Raw genomic sequence first — 17,020 nt, forward strand, 5'->3', positions numbered from 1 at the left:
CTCCCTCATTTCAGTGCTTGATTTCCTGGATTAATTTCAGTGCTTGATTTCCTGGGTTCTTCATTTCAATGCTTCATTTCCTGGATTCGCCCTCATTTCAATGCTTGGATTTGACCTGGGTTTCCTGGATTCTCCCTCATTTCAGTGCTTCATTTCCTGGATTCCCCGTCATTTCAGTTCTTGATTTCTTAGATTCTCCCTCATTTCAGTGCTTGATTTCCTGGATTCTCCCTCATTTCAGTGCTTGATTTCCTGGATTCTCCCTTATTTCAGTGCTTGATTTCCTGGATTCATTTCAGTGCTTGATTTCCTGGCTTCTCCCTCATTTCAGGGCTGGATTAAATTCTGTGCCTCCCTGCTTCCTCTTCTTCCATCTATCCCCAGCCCCGGAGCTGAACTGGGAGGTGCTGGGGTGGAGCTGGGGCTGGCAGCGCTCAGAGGGGAGGGACAGGGCCCAGTATGGGAGGGACTGGGAGGGGAAACTGGTCCCAGTACAACCCGCGGGCCCAGCAAAGATGGCGGCGCCCATGAGGAGCATGGCGACGCCCATGAGGAGCATGGCGGCCGCCATTGCGAGGAAGCGTCTCAAGCCCCGCCCCCAGCACGGGATTGGCTGGCGGGAGCCGAGCGCGGGAAAGACTTCCGGGGAGACACGAAGTAGCTGCCGGAAAGAGCCGAAGTGCTCCGGAAACAGCCGAGGGACAAAGATCGGTGCTATTCGGAGCGCCTCGCTCCGCCTCCTTTTCCGAAAGAACCCGAAGTGTTCCGGAAAGCACCGAAGCGGGGGTCGAAGCGCCGGAACGAGTCGATCTCCTTCCGGAAGAAGCCGAAGCACACGCGGGGCCGCCCGAGTCTTTCAGAAAGTGCCGAGGAACCCCGAACCGCCCCTTCCGGAGACCCCCGAGCCCCCGCCCCGCCTCCCTCCCTCCGGACATCCCCGAAGCGATTCCGGAGGTTCCGGAAGCGGTTCCAAAGCGGCGCCCGCGAACCCCGAGGCCATTCCGCAGCCTCCCGAACGGTTCCGAAGCAGTTCCGGAACCCCCGGAAGTTGCCAGGCGCCTCCGGAGTTTGCCGAGAGATTCCGAAGCCTTCCGGAGGTTCCCGAAGCGATTCCAGAGACCCGCGAAGCGGCCCCGGAGATTGCCCAGCGGTTCCGAAGCGGTTCCGGAGAGTCCCGAACCGCCTCCGCCTTTCGGGAGATCTCCGGAAGGTTTCGAGCGGTTCCGAAGCGGTTCCGGAAGTTGCTAAGTGACTCCGGAGCTTCCCGAAGCGGTACCGGAAACTCCCGAGGCGGTTCCGAAGCAACCCCGGAGCTTCCCGAAGCGTTCCCGGAAGTCGCCGAGCGGTCGTGAAGCGGTTCCGGAGAGTCCCGAGCGGCTCCGGAAGTTGCCGAGCGGCTCCGGAAGTTGCCGAGCCGGCCGGCCCTCAGCAGTCGCCCCCGGCCCCCGTCGCCCCCGGACCCCCCGAAGCGGAGCCGCCCCCGGCCCGGCCCCGCTCCCTCGGCCCCGGGGGGGGCCCGGACCCGCCCCGGCCCCGCCGCCCCGGCCCGGCAGGATGATCAAGCTGTTCTCGCTGAAGCAGCAGAAGAAGGAGGAGGAATCGGCGGGCGGCACCAAGAGCTCCAGCAAGAAGGCCTCGGCCGCGCAGCTCCGCATCCAGAAAGGTGAGGGGGGGGTGGGGGCACGGACTGGGACCAGTGAGGGCCGCGGACTGGGACCAGTAAAGGCCGCGGACTGGGAGCAGGGAGGGCCCCGGGGCGGGCGGGCCCTGGGATCGTTAAACGGCCCCGGCGGGTTCGGGGCTGGTCCTGAGGGGTGAGGGGGGGCGGGACTGGGAGCCAAGGGGGTCAGGTACTGGAACCAGTAAGGGTCGGGTACTGGAACCAGTAAGGCTTTGGTGAGGGTCAGGTACTGGTCCCAGTAGGGGTCAGGTACTGGTCCCAGTAGGGGTCCGGTACTGGTCCCAGTAAGGATCACATACTGGTCCCAGTAGAAGTCAGATACTGGTCCCAGTTAGGCTTTGGTGAGGGGCAGGTACTGGTCCCAGTAAGGGTCACACACTGGTCCCAGTAGGGGTTACATACTGGTCCTGGTAGGGGTCTCATACTGGTCCCAGTAAGGGTCACATACTGGTCCCAGTATTGGTCACACACTGGTCCCAGTTAGGCCCTGGTGGGATGCACACGCTGGTCCCAGTCAGGGTCTGTTACTGGTCCCAGTAGGAGTCACATACTGGTCCCAGTAGGGGTCACAAACTGGTCCCAGTACCAGTCACAAACTGGTCCCAATTAGGCTTTGGTGAGGGGCAGGCACTGGTCCCAGTATAGATCACACACTGGTCCCAGTTAGGACTCAGAGAGGGGCAGGCACTGGTCCCAGTAGGGGTCACAGACTGGTCCCAGTAGGGGTTACATACTGGTCCCAGTCAGGGTCACTGAATGGTCCCAGTTAGGCCTTGGAGAGAGGCAGGAACTGGTCCCAGTAGGGGTCACATACTGGTCCCAGTAAGAGTCAGGTACTGGAACCAGTAAGGGGCACAGACTGGTCCCAGTAAGGGGCAGGTACTGGAACCAGTAAGGGTCACAGACTGGTCCCAGTATGGGGCACAGACTGGTCCCAGTAAGGCTTTGGTGAGGGTCAGATACTGGTCCCAGTAGGGATCACATACTGGTCCCAGTAGGGGTCAGGTACTGGTCCCAGTAAGGGGCAGGTGCTGGTCCCAGTATGGTCCCAGTAGGGGTCCTGTAGTGGTCCCAGTAGGGATCACATACTGGTCCCAGTAGGGGTCAGGTACTGGAACCAGTAAGGGGCACAGACTGGTCCCAGTAAGGGTCAGGTACTGGTCCCAGTAAGGACCTGTTACTGGTCCCAGTAAGGATCACATACTGGTCCCAGTAGGGGTCACATACTGATCCCAGTATTCTTCCCATACTGGTCCCAGTTAGGCTTTGGTGAGGGGCAAGCACTGGTCCCAGTATGGATCACACACTGGTCCCAATAAGGGTCGGGTACTGGTCCCAGTAAGGCCTTAGAGAGGGGCAGGCACTGGTTCCAGTATAGATCACACACTGGTCCCAGTAGGGGTCACATACTGGTCCCAGTAAGGGTCAGGTACTGGTCCCAGTTGGGGTCACAGACTGGTCCCAGAAAGGGTCACAGACTGGTCCCAGTAAGAGTCAGGTACTGGTCCCAGTAGGGGTCACAGACTGGTCCCAGTAGGGGTCACAGACTGGTCCCAGTAGGGGTCACAGACTGGTCCCAGTAGGGGTCACAGACTGGTCCCAGTAAGGGGCACAGACTGGTCCCAGTAGGGGTCACAAACTGGTCCCAGTACCAGTCACAAACTGGTCCAAATTAGACTTTGGTGAGGGGCAGGCACTGGTCCCAGTTGGGGTCACACACTGGTCCCAGTAGGGGTCACATACTGGTCCCAGTAGGGGTCACATACTGGTCCCAGTTAGGCCTCAGGGAGGGACAGGTACTGGTCCCAGTAGAAGTCAGATACTGGTCCCAGTTAGGCCCTGGTGAGGGGCAGGTACTGGTCCCAATACGGGTCACACACTGGTCCCAATAAGGGTCACATACTGGTCCCAGCAGGGATCACAAACTGGTCCCAGTAAGGCCTTGGTGAGGGTCAGTTACTGGTTCCAGTATAGATCACATACTTGTCCCAGTTAGGCCCTAGTGGGATGCACGTACTGGTCCCAGTAAGGGTCACAGACTGGTCCCAGCAGGGGTCTCATACTGGTCCCAGTAGCAGTCACAAACTGGTCCCAGTTAGGCCTTGGTGAGGGGCTGGCACTGGTCCCAGTATTGGTCACATACTGGTCCCAGTTAGGCCCTAGTGGGACGCACATACTGGTCCCAGTATAGGTCACAAACTGGTCCCAGTAGAAGTCAGATACTGGTTCCAGTCAGGCCCTGGTGAGGGTCAGGTACTGGTCCCCGTTGGGGTCACAGAGTGGTCCCAGCAAGGGTCGGGTACTGGTCCCAGTAGGGGTCACACACTGGTCCCAGTAAGGCCTCAGGGAGGGACAGGTACTGGTCCCAGTATGGTCCCAGTAAGGGTCTGGTACTGGTCCCAGTTGGGGTCACATACTGGTCCCAGTTGGGGTCACATACTGGTCCCAGTAAGGCCTCAGGGAGGGACAGGTACTGGTCCCAGTATTGGTCACATACTGGTTCCAGTTAGGCCCTGGTGGGATGCAGGTACTGGTCTCAGTAGGGGTCAGGTACTGGTCCCAGTAGGGGTCACATACTGGTCCCAGTAAGGCCTCAGGGAGGGGTAGGTACTGGTCCCAGTATGGGGCATAGACTGGTCCCAGTTAGGCTTTGGTGAGGGTCAGGTACTGGTCCCAGTGGGATGCACATACTGGTCCCAGTAGGGGTCACATACTGGTCCCAGTTAGGCCTTGGAGAGAGGCAGGAACTGGTCCCTGTATAGATCACATACTGGTCCCAGTAAGGGTTACATACTGGTCCCAGTTAGGCCTCAGGGAGGGACAGGTACTGGTCCCAGTAGAAGTCAGATTCTGGTCCCAGTTAGGCCCTGGTGAGGGTCAGGTACTGGTCCCAGTAGGGCTCACATACTGGTCCCAGTTGGGGTCACAAACTGGTCCCAGTAAGGCCTTGGAGAGGGGCATGCACTGGTCCCAGTAAGGGTCATATACTGGTCCCAGTAGAGGTCACATACTGGTCCCAATAAGGGTCACATACTGGTCCCAGTTAGGCCCCAGTGGGAGGTGCGTACTGGTCCCAGTAAGGTTCACAGACTGGTCCCAGTAGCAGTAACACACTGGTCCCAGTTAGGCCCTGGTGGGATGCACACACTGGTCCCAGTAGGAGTCACGTACTGGTCCCAGTAGGGGTCTGGTACTGGTCCCACTAAGGGTCAGGTACTGGTCCCAGTATGGTCCCAGTAAGGGTCACAGACTGGTCCCAATAAGGGTCACATACTGGTCCCAGTAGCAGTCACACACTGGTCCCAGTTAGGCCCCAGTGGGATGCACGTACTGGTCCCAGTAAGGGTCTCATACTGGTCCCACTACGGGTCACAGACTGGTCCCAGTAAGGCCTTGGAGAGGGTCAGGTTCTGGTCCCAGTATAGATCACAGACTGGTCCCAGTATTGTTCCCATACTGGTCCCAGTTAGGCCTCAGGGAGGGGCAGGCACTGGTCCCAGTAGGGGTCACAGACTGGTCCCAGTAAGGCCTTGGAGAGGGGCAGGCACTGGTCTCAGTAAGGGTCACATACTGGTCCCAGTCTAGATCACACACTGGTCCCAGTAAGGCCTTGGTGAGGGGCTGGCACTGGTCCCAGTATTGGTCACATACTGGTCCCAGTTAGGCCCTAGTGGGACGCACAGACTGGTCCCAGTATAGGTCACAAACTGGTCCCAGTAGAAGTCAGATACTGGTTCCAGTCAGGCCCTGGTGAGGGTCAGGTACTGGTCTCCGTTGGGGTCACAGACTGGTCCCAGCAAGAGTCGGGTACTGGTCCCAGTAAGGGTCACATACTGGTCCCAGTAAGGCCTCAGGGAGGGACAGGTACTGGTCCCAGTAGCAGTCACATACTGGACCCAGTTAGGCCCTGGTGGGATGCATGTACTGGTCCCAGTTGGGGTCACATACTGGTCCCAGTTGGGGTCACATACTGGTCCCAGTAAGGCCTTGGAGAGGGGCATGCACTGGTCTCAGTAAGGGTCATATACTGGTCCCAGTAAAGGTCGGGTACTGGTCCCAGTAAGGGGTCAGGTACTGGTCCCAGTATAGATCACATACTGGTCCCAGTAGAAGTCAGATACTGGTTCCAGTGTAGGTCACAGACTGGTCCCAGTATAGATCACATACTGGTCCCAGTAGCAGTAACACACTGGTCCCAGTTAGGCCCTGGTGGGATGCACGTACTGGTCCCAGTAAGGGTCTCATACTGGTCCCAGTTGGGGTCACACACTGGTCCCAGTAAGACCTTGGAGAGGAGCATGCCCTGGTCCCAGTATTGTTCCCATACTGGTCCCAGTAAGGGTCACAGACTGGTCCCACTAAGTGTCAGGTACTGGTCCCAGTATGGTCCCAGTAGGGGTCCGGTACTGGTCCCAGTATAGATCACATACTGGTCCCAGTTAGGCCCTGGTGGGATGCACATACTGGTCCCAGTCAGGGTCTGTTACTGGTCCCAGTATGGATCTGTTACTGGTCCCAGTCAGGGTCTGTTACTGGTCCCAGTATGGATCTGTTACTGGTCCCAGTCAGGGTCTGTTACTGGTCCCAGTATGGATCTGTTACTGGTCCCAGTCAGGGTCTGTTACTGGTCCCAGTTCCTGCCCCAGGGCTGGGATTGGGCTTGTGGGGATCCTGGCATGGCCCTGGCACCTGTGTGTCACCTCTGTCACCCTGAGTGTCACGTGTGTGTCACCTGTGTCACCTCTGTCACCTGTGTGTCACCCTGAGTGTCACCTGTGTGTGTCACCTGTGTGTCACCTGTGTCACCTGTGTGTGACCCTGTGTGTCACCTGTGTGTCACCTGTATGTCACCCTGAGTGTCACCTGTGTGTGCCCTGTGTCACCTCTGTCACCCCGTGTCACCTGTGTCACCCTTTGTGTCACCTGTGTGTGTCACTGTCACCTGTGTGTGACCCTCTGTGTCACCTGTGTGTCACCTCTGTCACCCTGTGTCACCTTGTGTGACCCTGTGTCACCTGTGTCACCCTTTGTGACCTCTGTCACTTCTGTCACCTGTATGTCACCCTGAGTGTGTCACCCTGAGTGTCACCTGTGTGTGACCCTGTGTGTCACCTGTGTGTCACCTGTGTCACCCTGTGTCACTTGTGTGTGACTCTGTGTGACCCTGTGTGTCACCTGTGTCCCCCATCACAACCATCTCCCAGTTGTCCCCATTTGTGCCCAATGTCCCCAATGTCCTGTTTGTCCCCGGTTGCCCTCGTTTGTCCCCAACTGTCCTGTTTGTCCCCACTGTCCCCAATGTCCCCAATGTCCCCAATGTCCCCACTGTCCCCAATGTCCCCATGTCCCCATGTCCCCAATGTCCCCACTGTCCCCTCTGTCCCCAATGTCCCCATGTCCCTGTCTGTCCCCACTGTCCCCTCACTGTCCCCGTGTCCCGCAGACATCAACGAGCTGAACCTGCCCAAGACGTGTGAGATCGATTTCTCTGACCAGGACGATCTGCTGCACTTCCGGCTGCTCATCTGCCCTGACGAGGTGAGATTGGGGACACTGGGGACATTGGGGACACTGGGGACATGGGGACACTGGGGACATGGGGACATTGGGGACAGACAGGGACACAGATCTGCTGCACTTCCGGCTGCTCATCTGCCCTGACGAGGTGAGACAGGGACAGGGGACATGGGGACAGACAGGGATATTGGGGACATTGGGGACATGGGGCACTGGGACATGGGGACACTGGGGACACAGGGATCTGCTGCACTTCCGGCTGCTCATCTGCCCTGACGAGGTGAGATTGGGGACATGGGGACACTGGGACAGTGGGGACACACAGGGACATGGGGACAAACAAGGACATTGGGGACAGGGGACACAGGGACAGACAGGGACATGGGAGGGGACACAGGGACATGGGGACATTGGGGACACTGGGGACACTGGAGGGATTGGGGACATGGGGACAGACAGGGACATGGGAGGGGACACAGGGACATGGGGACATGAGGACATTGGGGACAGGGACATTGGGGACGGGGGGGACACAGGGACATTGGAGACATTGGGACAAACAGGGACACTGGGGACACTGGGACACTGGGGACATTGGGGGGGATTGGGGACATGGGGGACATGGGGACAAACAGGGACATGGGAGGGGACACAGGGACATGGGGACATTGGGGGGATTGGGGACACTGCAGGGATTGGGGACATGGGGACAGACAGGGACATGGGGACATGGGGACATGGGAGGGGACATTGGGGACATTGGGGACATGGGACACAGGGACATGGGGACACTGGGGACAAACAGGGACACCTGGGGACACTGGAGGGATTGGGGACATGGGGACACAGGGACATGGGGGCACACGGGGACACAGGGGGGACACTGGGGACATTGGGGACAGGGGTACATTGGGGACATGGGGACATTGAGACATTGCGGGGACACAGGGACATGGAGGGACAGCTGGGTGACACCTGAGTGACACCTGTGTGTCACTGTCACCTGTGTGACACCTGTGTGACATCTCTGTGTCCCCTGTGTCACTGTCCCCTGTGTGTCCCCTGTGTCCCCACTGACGTTTTTCTGTCCCCAGGGTTTCTACAAGGGCGGCAAATTCGTCTTCAGCTTTAAGGTCAGTGTGGGCCACCAGACCCCCCCTGTGGGCTACCAACCCCTCCTGTGGGCTACCAACCCCTCCTGTGGCCACCAAACCCCCCCTGTGGCCACCAACCCCCCCTGTGGGCCACCAACCCCTCCCTGTGGGCTACCAACCCCTGCCATGGCCACCAACCCCCCCTGTGGGCTACCAACCCCCCCTGTGGGCTACCAACCCCTCCCTGTGGGCTACCAACCCCCCCTGTGGCCACCAAACCCTTCCTGTGGCCACCAAACCCTTCCTGTGGCCACCAAGTCCCAGGGCTACCAACTCTCCTCCCGTGGCTACCAACTCCCAGGGCTCCCAGTGGCCATGGGGATGGGGTGGGGGGACCTGGTGGCCACCAAACCTTCCCTGGTGGCCACTGGGCTTGCTATGGGCTGGGGAGGCGGTTGGTGGCCACTGAACCCTGTCTGGTGGCCCCAGGTGGGCCAGGGCTACCCCCACGACCCGCCCAAGGTGAAGTGCGAGACCATGGTGTATCACCCCAACATCGACCTGGAGGGCAACGTGTGCCTCAACATCCTCAGGTGGGCTACTGACAGCCTCAGGTGGGCTACTGACTGTCCTGGGGGGCTACCAACATCCCTGAGGGGCTACTGACATCCCCTGGGGGGCTACTGACTGTCCTGGGGGGGAACGTGTGCCTCAACATCCTCAGGTGGGCTACTGACAGCCTCAGGTGGGCTAGTGACATCCCTGGGGGGCTACCAACATCCTCTGGGGGCTGGTGAAATCCTCTGGGGGGCTAGTGACTGTCCTGGTGGGCTAGTGTCATCTGGGGGGGCTACTGACACCTAGGGGTACTAGTGACATTCTCTGAGGGGGCTACCAACATCCTTTGGGGGCTAGTGACACCTGGGGGGGCTACCAACATCCTCAGGTGGGCTACCAGCATCCTCTGGGGGGCTACTGAAAACCTGGGGGGGCTAGTGACATCCTCTGGAGGCTAGTGACATTCCCTGAGGGGCTAGTGACACCTGGGGGGCTACTGACAACCCCTGGGGGGCTAGTGACTGTTCTGGGGGGCTGCTGACACCTGAGGGGGGCTACTGACTGTCCTCTGGGGCTACTGAACACCTGGGGGGGGGCTACTGACACCTGGGTTGGCTACTGAAAACCTGGGGTGGGCTACTGACACCTGGAGGGGTTAGTGAAATCCTGAGGGGCTACTGAAAACCTGGAGGGGCTACTGACATCCTCAGTGGGGCTCTTGAAACCTGGGGGGGCTACCAACATCCTGGGGGGCTACTGACACCTGGGTGGGGCTACTGAAACCTGGGTTGGCTACTGAATACCTGGGGGGGCTACTGACACCTAGGGGGGCTACTGAAAACCTAGGGGGGCTAGTGAAATCCTGAGGGGCTACTGAAAACCTGAGGGGGGCTACTGGAACCTGGGGGAGGCTGTGGCCACCTGCTGGTGACCCTGGTGGCCATGGTGGCCCTGGTGCGTGTGCCCATGGTGGCTGTCCCCACGGTAGCCCTGGTAGCCGCGCTGAGCTGTGTCCGTGCCCATGGTGGCTGTCCCCATGGTGGCCCTGGTGGCTGTCCCCACGGTAGCCACGCTGAGCTGTGGCCATGGTGGCCCTGGTAGCCCTGGTAGCCATGCTGAGCTGTGGCTGTGCCCATGGTAGCCCTGGTGGCCCTGGTAGCCATGGTAGCCATGGTGGCTGTCCCCATGGTGGCCCTGGTGGCTGTCCCCATGGTGGCTGTCCCCACGGTAGCCACGCTGAGCTGTGGCCATGCCCATGGTGGCCCTGGTGGCCCCGGTGGCCCCGGTGGCCGCGCTGAGCCGTGTCGGTGCCCCTGGTGGCCCTGGTGGCCCTGGTGGCCCCGGTGGCCGCGCTGAGCTGTGGCCGTGCCCATGGTGGCCCTGGTGGCCCCGGTGGCCCTGGTGGCCCCGGTGGCCGCGCTGAGCCGTGTCGGTGCCCATGGTGGCCCCGGTGGCCCCGGTAGCCACACTGATTGGTGTCGGTGGCCGCAGGGAGGACTGGAAGCCGGTGCTGACCATCAACTCCATCATCTACGGCCTGCAGTACCTGTTCCTGGTGAGGGACACCGATGGGGACAGATGGGGACATGGGGACATGGGGACAGGGACACGGGGACATGGGGACACACCTGGGACAGGGGGACAGCTGGGGACATGGGGACACACATGGGGGGTTTGGGGACACAGCTGGGGATGTGGGGACACCTGGGGGGGATGTGGGGACACCTGGGGACACACCTGGGGGTGGTTGGGGACATGGGGATACACCTGGGGGTGGTTGGGGACATGGGGACACACCTGGAGGGTTTGAGGACACAGCTGGGGATGTGGGGACACACCTGGGGGGAATGTGGGGACAGCTGGGGACACACCTGGGACAGCTGGGGATGTGGGGACAGCTGGGGACACACCTGGGACAGCTGGGGGGGTTTGGGGACACACCTGGGGACATGGGGAGAGCTGGGGACACCTGGGGATGTGGGGACACACCTTTGGAGGGGTTTGGGGACACGGACACACCTGGGGACAGCTGGGGACACCTGGGGACATACCTGGGGACATGGGGACATACCTGGGAAAGCTGGGGACAGGGGGACACACCTGGGGGTGTTTGGGGACATGGGGACAGCTGGGGACACACCTGGGGGTGGTTGGGGACACACCTGAGGATATGGGGACAGCCAGGGACACCTGGGGACACACCTGGAGGGAGCTAGGGACACACCTGGGGACACCTGGGGATATGGGACAGGGGACATTGGGACCCCTGGGGACACACCTTGGGGGGATTGGGGACACACCTGGGGACACACCTGGGAGGGTTGGGGACATGGGGACACCTGGGGCACACCTGGGGACATGGGGACACTGGGGGACAGCTGGGGACACACCTGGGGACACCTGGGGGGGTTCAGGGCTCTGGAATCTCCCCCCATATTTTGGGTCCCCCCAAATTTCCCCTAAAATGAACCAAACCCCAAATCCCCTGAACAAAGGGAACCCCAAAATCAGAACCAAACCCAGCCAAGGGGATTTGGGATCTGGGGCCATTTTAGGGAATTTTTGGGATGTGGGCTCAGGGGATTTGGGGATATTTTAGGGAATTTTGGTGTCCCCCCATATTTTGGGGTCCCCATATTTTGTGTCCCCCCCAAACCCCAAATCTCCCCCCAGGAGCCAAACCCAAAACCCCTGAACAAAGGGAACCCCAAAAATGGGATTTGGGATCTGGGGCAAACAAAGGGTTTTTTTAGGGAATTTTGGGATGTCCCCCCATATTTTGTGCCCCTCCCCTAAACCCCAAATTTCCCCCCAAGAGCCAAACCCCAAAAACCCCTGAACAAAGGGAACCCCAAAATCAGAACCAAACCCCAACCAAGGGGATTTGGGATCTGGGAGGGATTTGAGAGCTCCTGATGCCTGGGGGTGATTTAGGGGAATTTTTAGGGTGTGGGCTCAGGGGATTTGGGGACATTTTAGGAAATTCTGGTGTCCCCCCATATTTTGGGGTCCCCCCTAAACCCCAAATTCCCCCACAGGAGCTGAACCCTAAAACCCCTGAACAAAGGGAACCCCAAAATCAGAACCAAACCCAGCCAAGGGGATTTGGGATCTGGGGACATTTTAAGGGTTTTTTTGGGATGTGGGCTCAGGGGATTTAGGGATATTTTAGGAAATTTTGGTGTCCCCCATATTTTGTGTCCCCCCAAATTTTGGGATCGCCTTAAACCCCAAATTTCCCCGCAGGAACCAAACCCCAAAAACCCCTGAACAAAGAGAACCCCAAAAATGGGATTTGGGATCTGGGGCAAACAAGGGGGTTTTTTTTTAGGGAATTCTGGGGCTGTTTTAGGGAATTTTGGTGTCCCCCCATATTTTGTGTCCCCCCTAAACCCCAAATTTCCCCCCAGGAGCCGAACCCCGAGGACCCCCTGAACAAAGGGAACCCCAAAATCAGAACCAAACCCCAACCAAGGGGATTTGGGATCTGGGGCCATTTTAGGGAATTTTTAGGGTGTGGGCTCAGGGGATTTGGGGCTATTTTAGGAAATTTTGGGGTCCCCCTAAATTTTGGGGTCCCAATATTTTTGTGTCCCCCCCATATTTTGGGATCGCCTTAAACCCCAAATTCCCCCACAGGAGCCAAACCCCAAAACCCCCTGAACAAAGGGAACCCAAACCAAGGGGATTTGGGATCTGAGGGGGGATTTGACAGCTCCTGATGCCTGGGAGTGATTTAGGGGAATTTTGGGCTGTGGGCTCAGGGGATTTGGGACTGTTTTAGGAAATTCTGGTGTCCCCCCATATTTTGGGGTCCCCCCTAAACCCCAAATTCCCCCACAGGAGCTGAACCCTAAAACCCCTGAACAAAGGGAACCCCAAAATCAGAACCAAACCCAGCCAAGGGGATTTGGGATCTGGGGACATTTTAAGGGAATTTTTGAGCTGTGTGCTCAGGGGATTTGGGGATATTTTAGGAAATTTTGGGGTCCCCCCATATTTTGTGTCCCCCTAAATTTTGGGATCCCCCTAAACTCAGAATTTCCCCCACAGGAGCCAAACCCCAACCAAGGGAATTTGGGATCTGAGGGCATTTTAGGGAATTTTTGGGGTGTGGGCTCAGGGGATTTGGGGCTGTTTTAGGGAATTTTGGTGTCCCCCCCATATTTTTGTCCCCCCCAAACCCCAAATTTCCCCCACAGGAGCGAAACCCCAAAACCCCTGAACAAAGGGAACCCCAAACCAAGGGGATTTGGGATCTGGGGGGATTTGAGAGCTCCTGATGCCTGGGGGTGATTTAGGGGAATTTTGGGCTGTGGGTTCAGGGGATCTGGGGACATTTTAGGGAATTTTGGTGTCCCCCCATATTTCTGTCCCCCCCTAACCCCAATCTCCCCCCCCAGGAGCCGAACCCCGAGGACCCCCTGAACAAGGAGGCGGCCGAGGTGCTGCAGAGCAACCGGCGCCTGTTTGAGCAGAACGTGCAGCGCTCGCTGCGGGGCGGCTACGTGGGAGCCACCTACTTCGAGCGCTGCCTCAAGTGACCCCAAAACCCCCAAAATCCCAAAAAAACCCCAAAAAAAACAACCCCACAAATCTCCCGTTGGTCCTGGGGGGGTCTGTGGGGTTTGCGGTGTCCCGAGCGCTGCGCGGTGATTCCCTGACCTTGGAATGTCCCAAAAAAAATCCTAAAAAAATCCCCAAAAAAATCCCAAAAAAATCCCCAAAGTTCCTGAGCAAACCCCAAAAAAAATCCTAAAAGTTCCTGAGCAAACACAAAAAAAAATCTCAAAAGTTCCTGAGCAAATCCCCCTAAAAAAATCCTGAAAGTTCCTGGGAAAACACAAAAAAATCCCAAAATTTCTCAAGCAAACCCCCCAAAAAATCCTAAAAGTTCCTGAGAAAACCTCAAAAAAAATTCCTAAAAGTTCCTGAGCAAATCCCCCCAAAAAATGCTAAAAGTTCCTGAGCAAATCCCAAAATGCCTCGAGGTCGCCCCAAAAAAATCCCAAAATTCTTCGAGGTCACCCCAAAAAAATCCCAAAACTCCTCGAGGTCACCCTAAAAAAATCCTGAAAGTTCTGGAGAAAATCCCAAAAAAATCCCAAAATGCCTCAAGGTCACCCCAAAAAAAGTCTCAAGATTCCTCGAGCAAACCCTGAAAAAAATTCCAAAATTCCTGAGAAAACCCAAAAAAAATCCTAAAATTCCTCGAGTAAACCCTCAAAAAAAAAAAAATCCTAAAAGTTCCTGAGCAAACCCCAAAAAAATCCCAAAAATCCTCAAGGTCACCCCAAAAAAAATCTCAAAATTCCTTGAGTAAATCCACAAAAAAATCCTAAAATTTCCTGAGAAAACCCCCCCAAAAAAATCCCAAAATTCCTGAGCAAACCCCCCTTAAAAAATCCTGAAACTTCCTGGGAAAACCCAAAAAAATCCCAAAATTTCTCGAGCAAACCCCCAAAAAAAATCTGAAAATGCCTCGAGGTCTCCCCCAAAAAAATCCCAAAATTCTTTGAGGTCACCCCAAAAAAATCCTAAAAGTTCCTGAGCAAATCCCAAAATGCCTCGAGGTCACCCCAAAAAAATCCCAAAATTTCTCAGCCTCCCAAACTGTGGGAGCTCTGTGGGATTTTGGGGTTTTTGGGTTTTTGGGATTTTTTTGTTGCTGAGCCCTGAGCGCTGTCTGGAGTGACCCCCCCTAAAAAAATCCCAAAAATCTGAGCCCCCACCCCAAAAAAATCCCAAAAAATACCCCCCCAAAAATCCTAAAAAATCTCAAAAAACCCCAAAAAATCCCCAAAAAACATCACAAAAAACCCCAAAAATCACAAAAAACCCCAAATCCCCCCAAAATCCCCCTGAGGGGTTTGGGGTCACTTCCTTCAGCGCTGCCTCCAGGGACACCCCAAAAAAAATCCCAAAAAATCCCCACAAAAAACCCCCAAAACCCCCAAAAAAATCCCCAAAAAACGTAAAAAAACCCAAACCCCCCCCAAAAAAAATCCCCAAAAAAATCTCAAAAAAATCCCCCCAAAAATAAAAAAAGTCTCAAAAAATCCCCAAAAAAACCCCAAAAAATCCCAAAATAATCCCCAAAAAATCTCAAAGAAATCCCCAAAAATCCCCAAAAAAATCCCAAAATATCCCCCAAAAAATCGAAAAAAAATCTCAAAATAATCCCCAAAATAACCCCAAAAAATCCCCAAAGATCTCAAAAAAATCCAAAAATAATCCCAAAAAATCCCCCGAAAATCCCCCAAAAAATAAAAAAATACCCAAAAATCCCCAAAAAATCCCAACAAATCTCAAAAAAATCCCAAAAAATCCCAACAAAATCCCCCCAAAAAAATCCCAAAAAATCTGCAAAAAATCCCCCAAAAATAAAAAAAAATTCTCGAAAAAATCCCAAAAAAATCTGCAAAAAATCCCCAAAAAATCCCAAAAAATCCCAAAAAATATAAAATAAAAAACCCAAAAAAAATCCCAGAATTCCCCAAATTCCCCTCCCCCCCCCCCTATTTATTCCCCTCCCCCCCCAGCGCTGCTCGGGCCCAGATTAAAGAGCCAAGGGACTGGTTTGAACTGGTTTGGACTGGTTTGAACTGGTTTGGGATGGTTTGGACTGGTTATACTGGTTTATACTGGGCTATACTGGGAGGGGGGTGTGGGTGTCACTGGTTATACTGGGTTATACTGGGTTATACTGGGAGGGACCCAGTGGGTGTCACTGGTTATACTGGTTTATACTGGGTTATACTGGGAGGGGGGTGTGGGTGTCACTGGTTAAACTGGGACCGGCCCAGTTCCATTCTCAACGTCCCCAGTTCCTGCTCCCAGCGCTCCCAGTATCCCCAGTTCCCGCTCCCATCACTCCCAGTATCCCCAGTTCCCACTCCCAGTATCCCCAGTTCCCACTCCCATCACTCCCAGTATCCCCAGTTCCCGCTCCCAGCGCTCCCAGTATCCCCAGTTCCCACTCCCATCACTCCCAGTATCCCCATTCCCACTCCCAGTATCCCCAGTTCCCACTCCCATCACTCCCAGTATCCCCAGTTCCCACTCCCAGTATCCCCAGTTCCCGCTGCCATCACTCCCAGTATCCCCAGTTCCCGCTCCCAGCGCTCCCAGTATCCCCAGTTCCCACTCCCATCACTCCCAGTATCCCCAGTTCCCACTCCCAGTATCCCCAGTTCCCGCTCCCATCACTCCCAGTATCCCCAGTTCCCACTCCCAGTATCCCCAGTTCCCGCAGCGTGTCCGACACCCCCGCGCCGCCAGGTGTCGCTGTCGCGGGCGGGGCGCTGCCCCCGCCGGAAGTGGCCGCTCTCTCGCTGCCCCCGCCGGAAGTGGCTGCTCCGGCCGCCCCGCCCTCTCCTCTATGGTTCGCCCCTCCCTTCCGGGTGGCGCCGTCACATGACCGAAACCCACTCTGCGTCACGTGACCGGAACCGCGCGTGACGTCACTGTTTGCGGAAGTGCCGGGGCTGAGCCGGGTGAGGGCCGGGGGCGCTCGGGGGGGTTTGGGGACATTTGGGGACATTTGGGGACAACTCGCGGATCTCTGGGGGGAATTCAGGGGCCCGGGGGGCGTCTGGGGCGGATTTACCGGGATTGGGGCGGGTTCGGGGCGGGTTTCAGCAGCCGGGAGCGGCTCTGGGCAGGGCCCTGAGGGGACAGTGGCGCTGTGGGACAGCCCGGGGGTCCCGGTGTCACCTCCCTGTCCCCTCCCCGTGCCCGTGTCCCCCGCTCTGTCCCCCGATGTCCCTCCCGGGTGCTCAGCGTCCGTGCGACCCCCCTGTCCCCAGCCCCAGGTGCCACCACATCCCCCTGTGGCCGTGTCCCACAGGTGTCCCCAACATCCAATCGGTGTCCCCAACATCCCACAGGTGTCCCCAACATCCCACAGGTGTCCCCAGTGTCCCCAACATCCCATCGGTGTCCCCAGTGTCCCCAACATGCCATTGGTGTCCGCAACATTCCATCGGTGTCCCCAGTGTCCCATCGGTGTCACCAGTGTCCCACAGGTGTCCCCGGTGTCTCACAGGTGTCCCCAGTGTCACACTGATGTCCCCAGTGTCCCCAAGTGTCCCTGCTGTCCCCACGGAGCTGCTGCGGCAGAACCAGCGCACTCTGGGCGTGTCCATTGCTGTCCCCAGTGTCACAGTGA

At 57.1% G+C, this 17,020-nt stretch overlaps 1 protein-coding gene across 1 annotated transcript; it reads left to right on the forward strand.

Annotated features, from left to right (window-relative positions):
- The first annotated feature begins 1,492 nt into the window (after window positions 1-1,492).
- On the forward strand, window positions 1,493-13,573 carry UBE2M (ubiquitin conjugating enzyme E2 M). Its single transcript, XM_033084067.2, has 6 exons — window positions 1,493-1,663; window positions 7,125-7,219; window positions 8,293-8,331; window positions 8,782-8,885; window positions 10,342-10,405; window positions 13,254-13,573. The coding sequence occupies exons 1-6, from the start codon at window positions 1,555-1,557 to the stop codon at window positions 13,392-13,394; spliced, it is 552 nt and encodes a 183-aa protein (XP_032939958.1). The 5' UTR covers window positions 1,493-1,554; the 3' UTR covers window positions 13,395-13,573.
- Window positions 13,574-17,020: the final 3,447 nt, after the last annotated feature.

Source organism: Catharus ustulatus, chromosome 35 (assembly GCF_009819885.2).
Source record: "Catharus ustulatus isolate bCatUst1 chromosome 35, bCatUst1.pri.v2, whole genome shotgun sequence".
NCBI lineage: Eukaryota > Metazoa > Chordata > Aves > Passeriformes > Turdidae > Catharus > Catharus ustulatus.

Bases quoted from the DNA above. Each gene is read 5' to 3' on its own strand.
- UBE2M (XM_033084067.2), top strand. From the start codon at position 1,555: ATGATCAAGCTGTTCTCGCTGAAGCAGCAGAAGAAGGAGGAGGAATCG. The intron at 1,664-7,124 runs GTGAGGGGGGGG...CGTGTCCCGCAG, and splicing joins GCAGCTCCGCATCCAGAAAG to ACATCAACGAGCTGAACCTG. The intron at 8,886-10,341 runs GTGGGCTACTGA...CGGTGGCCGCAG, and splicing joins GTGTGCCTCAACATCCTCAG to GGAGGACTGGAAGCCGGTGC.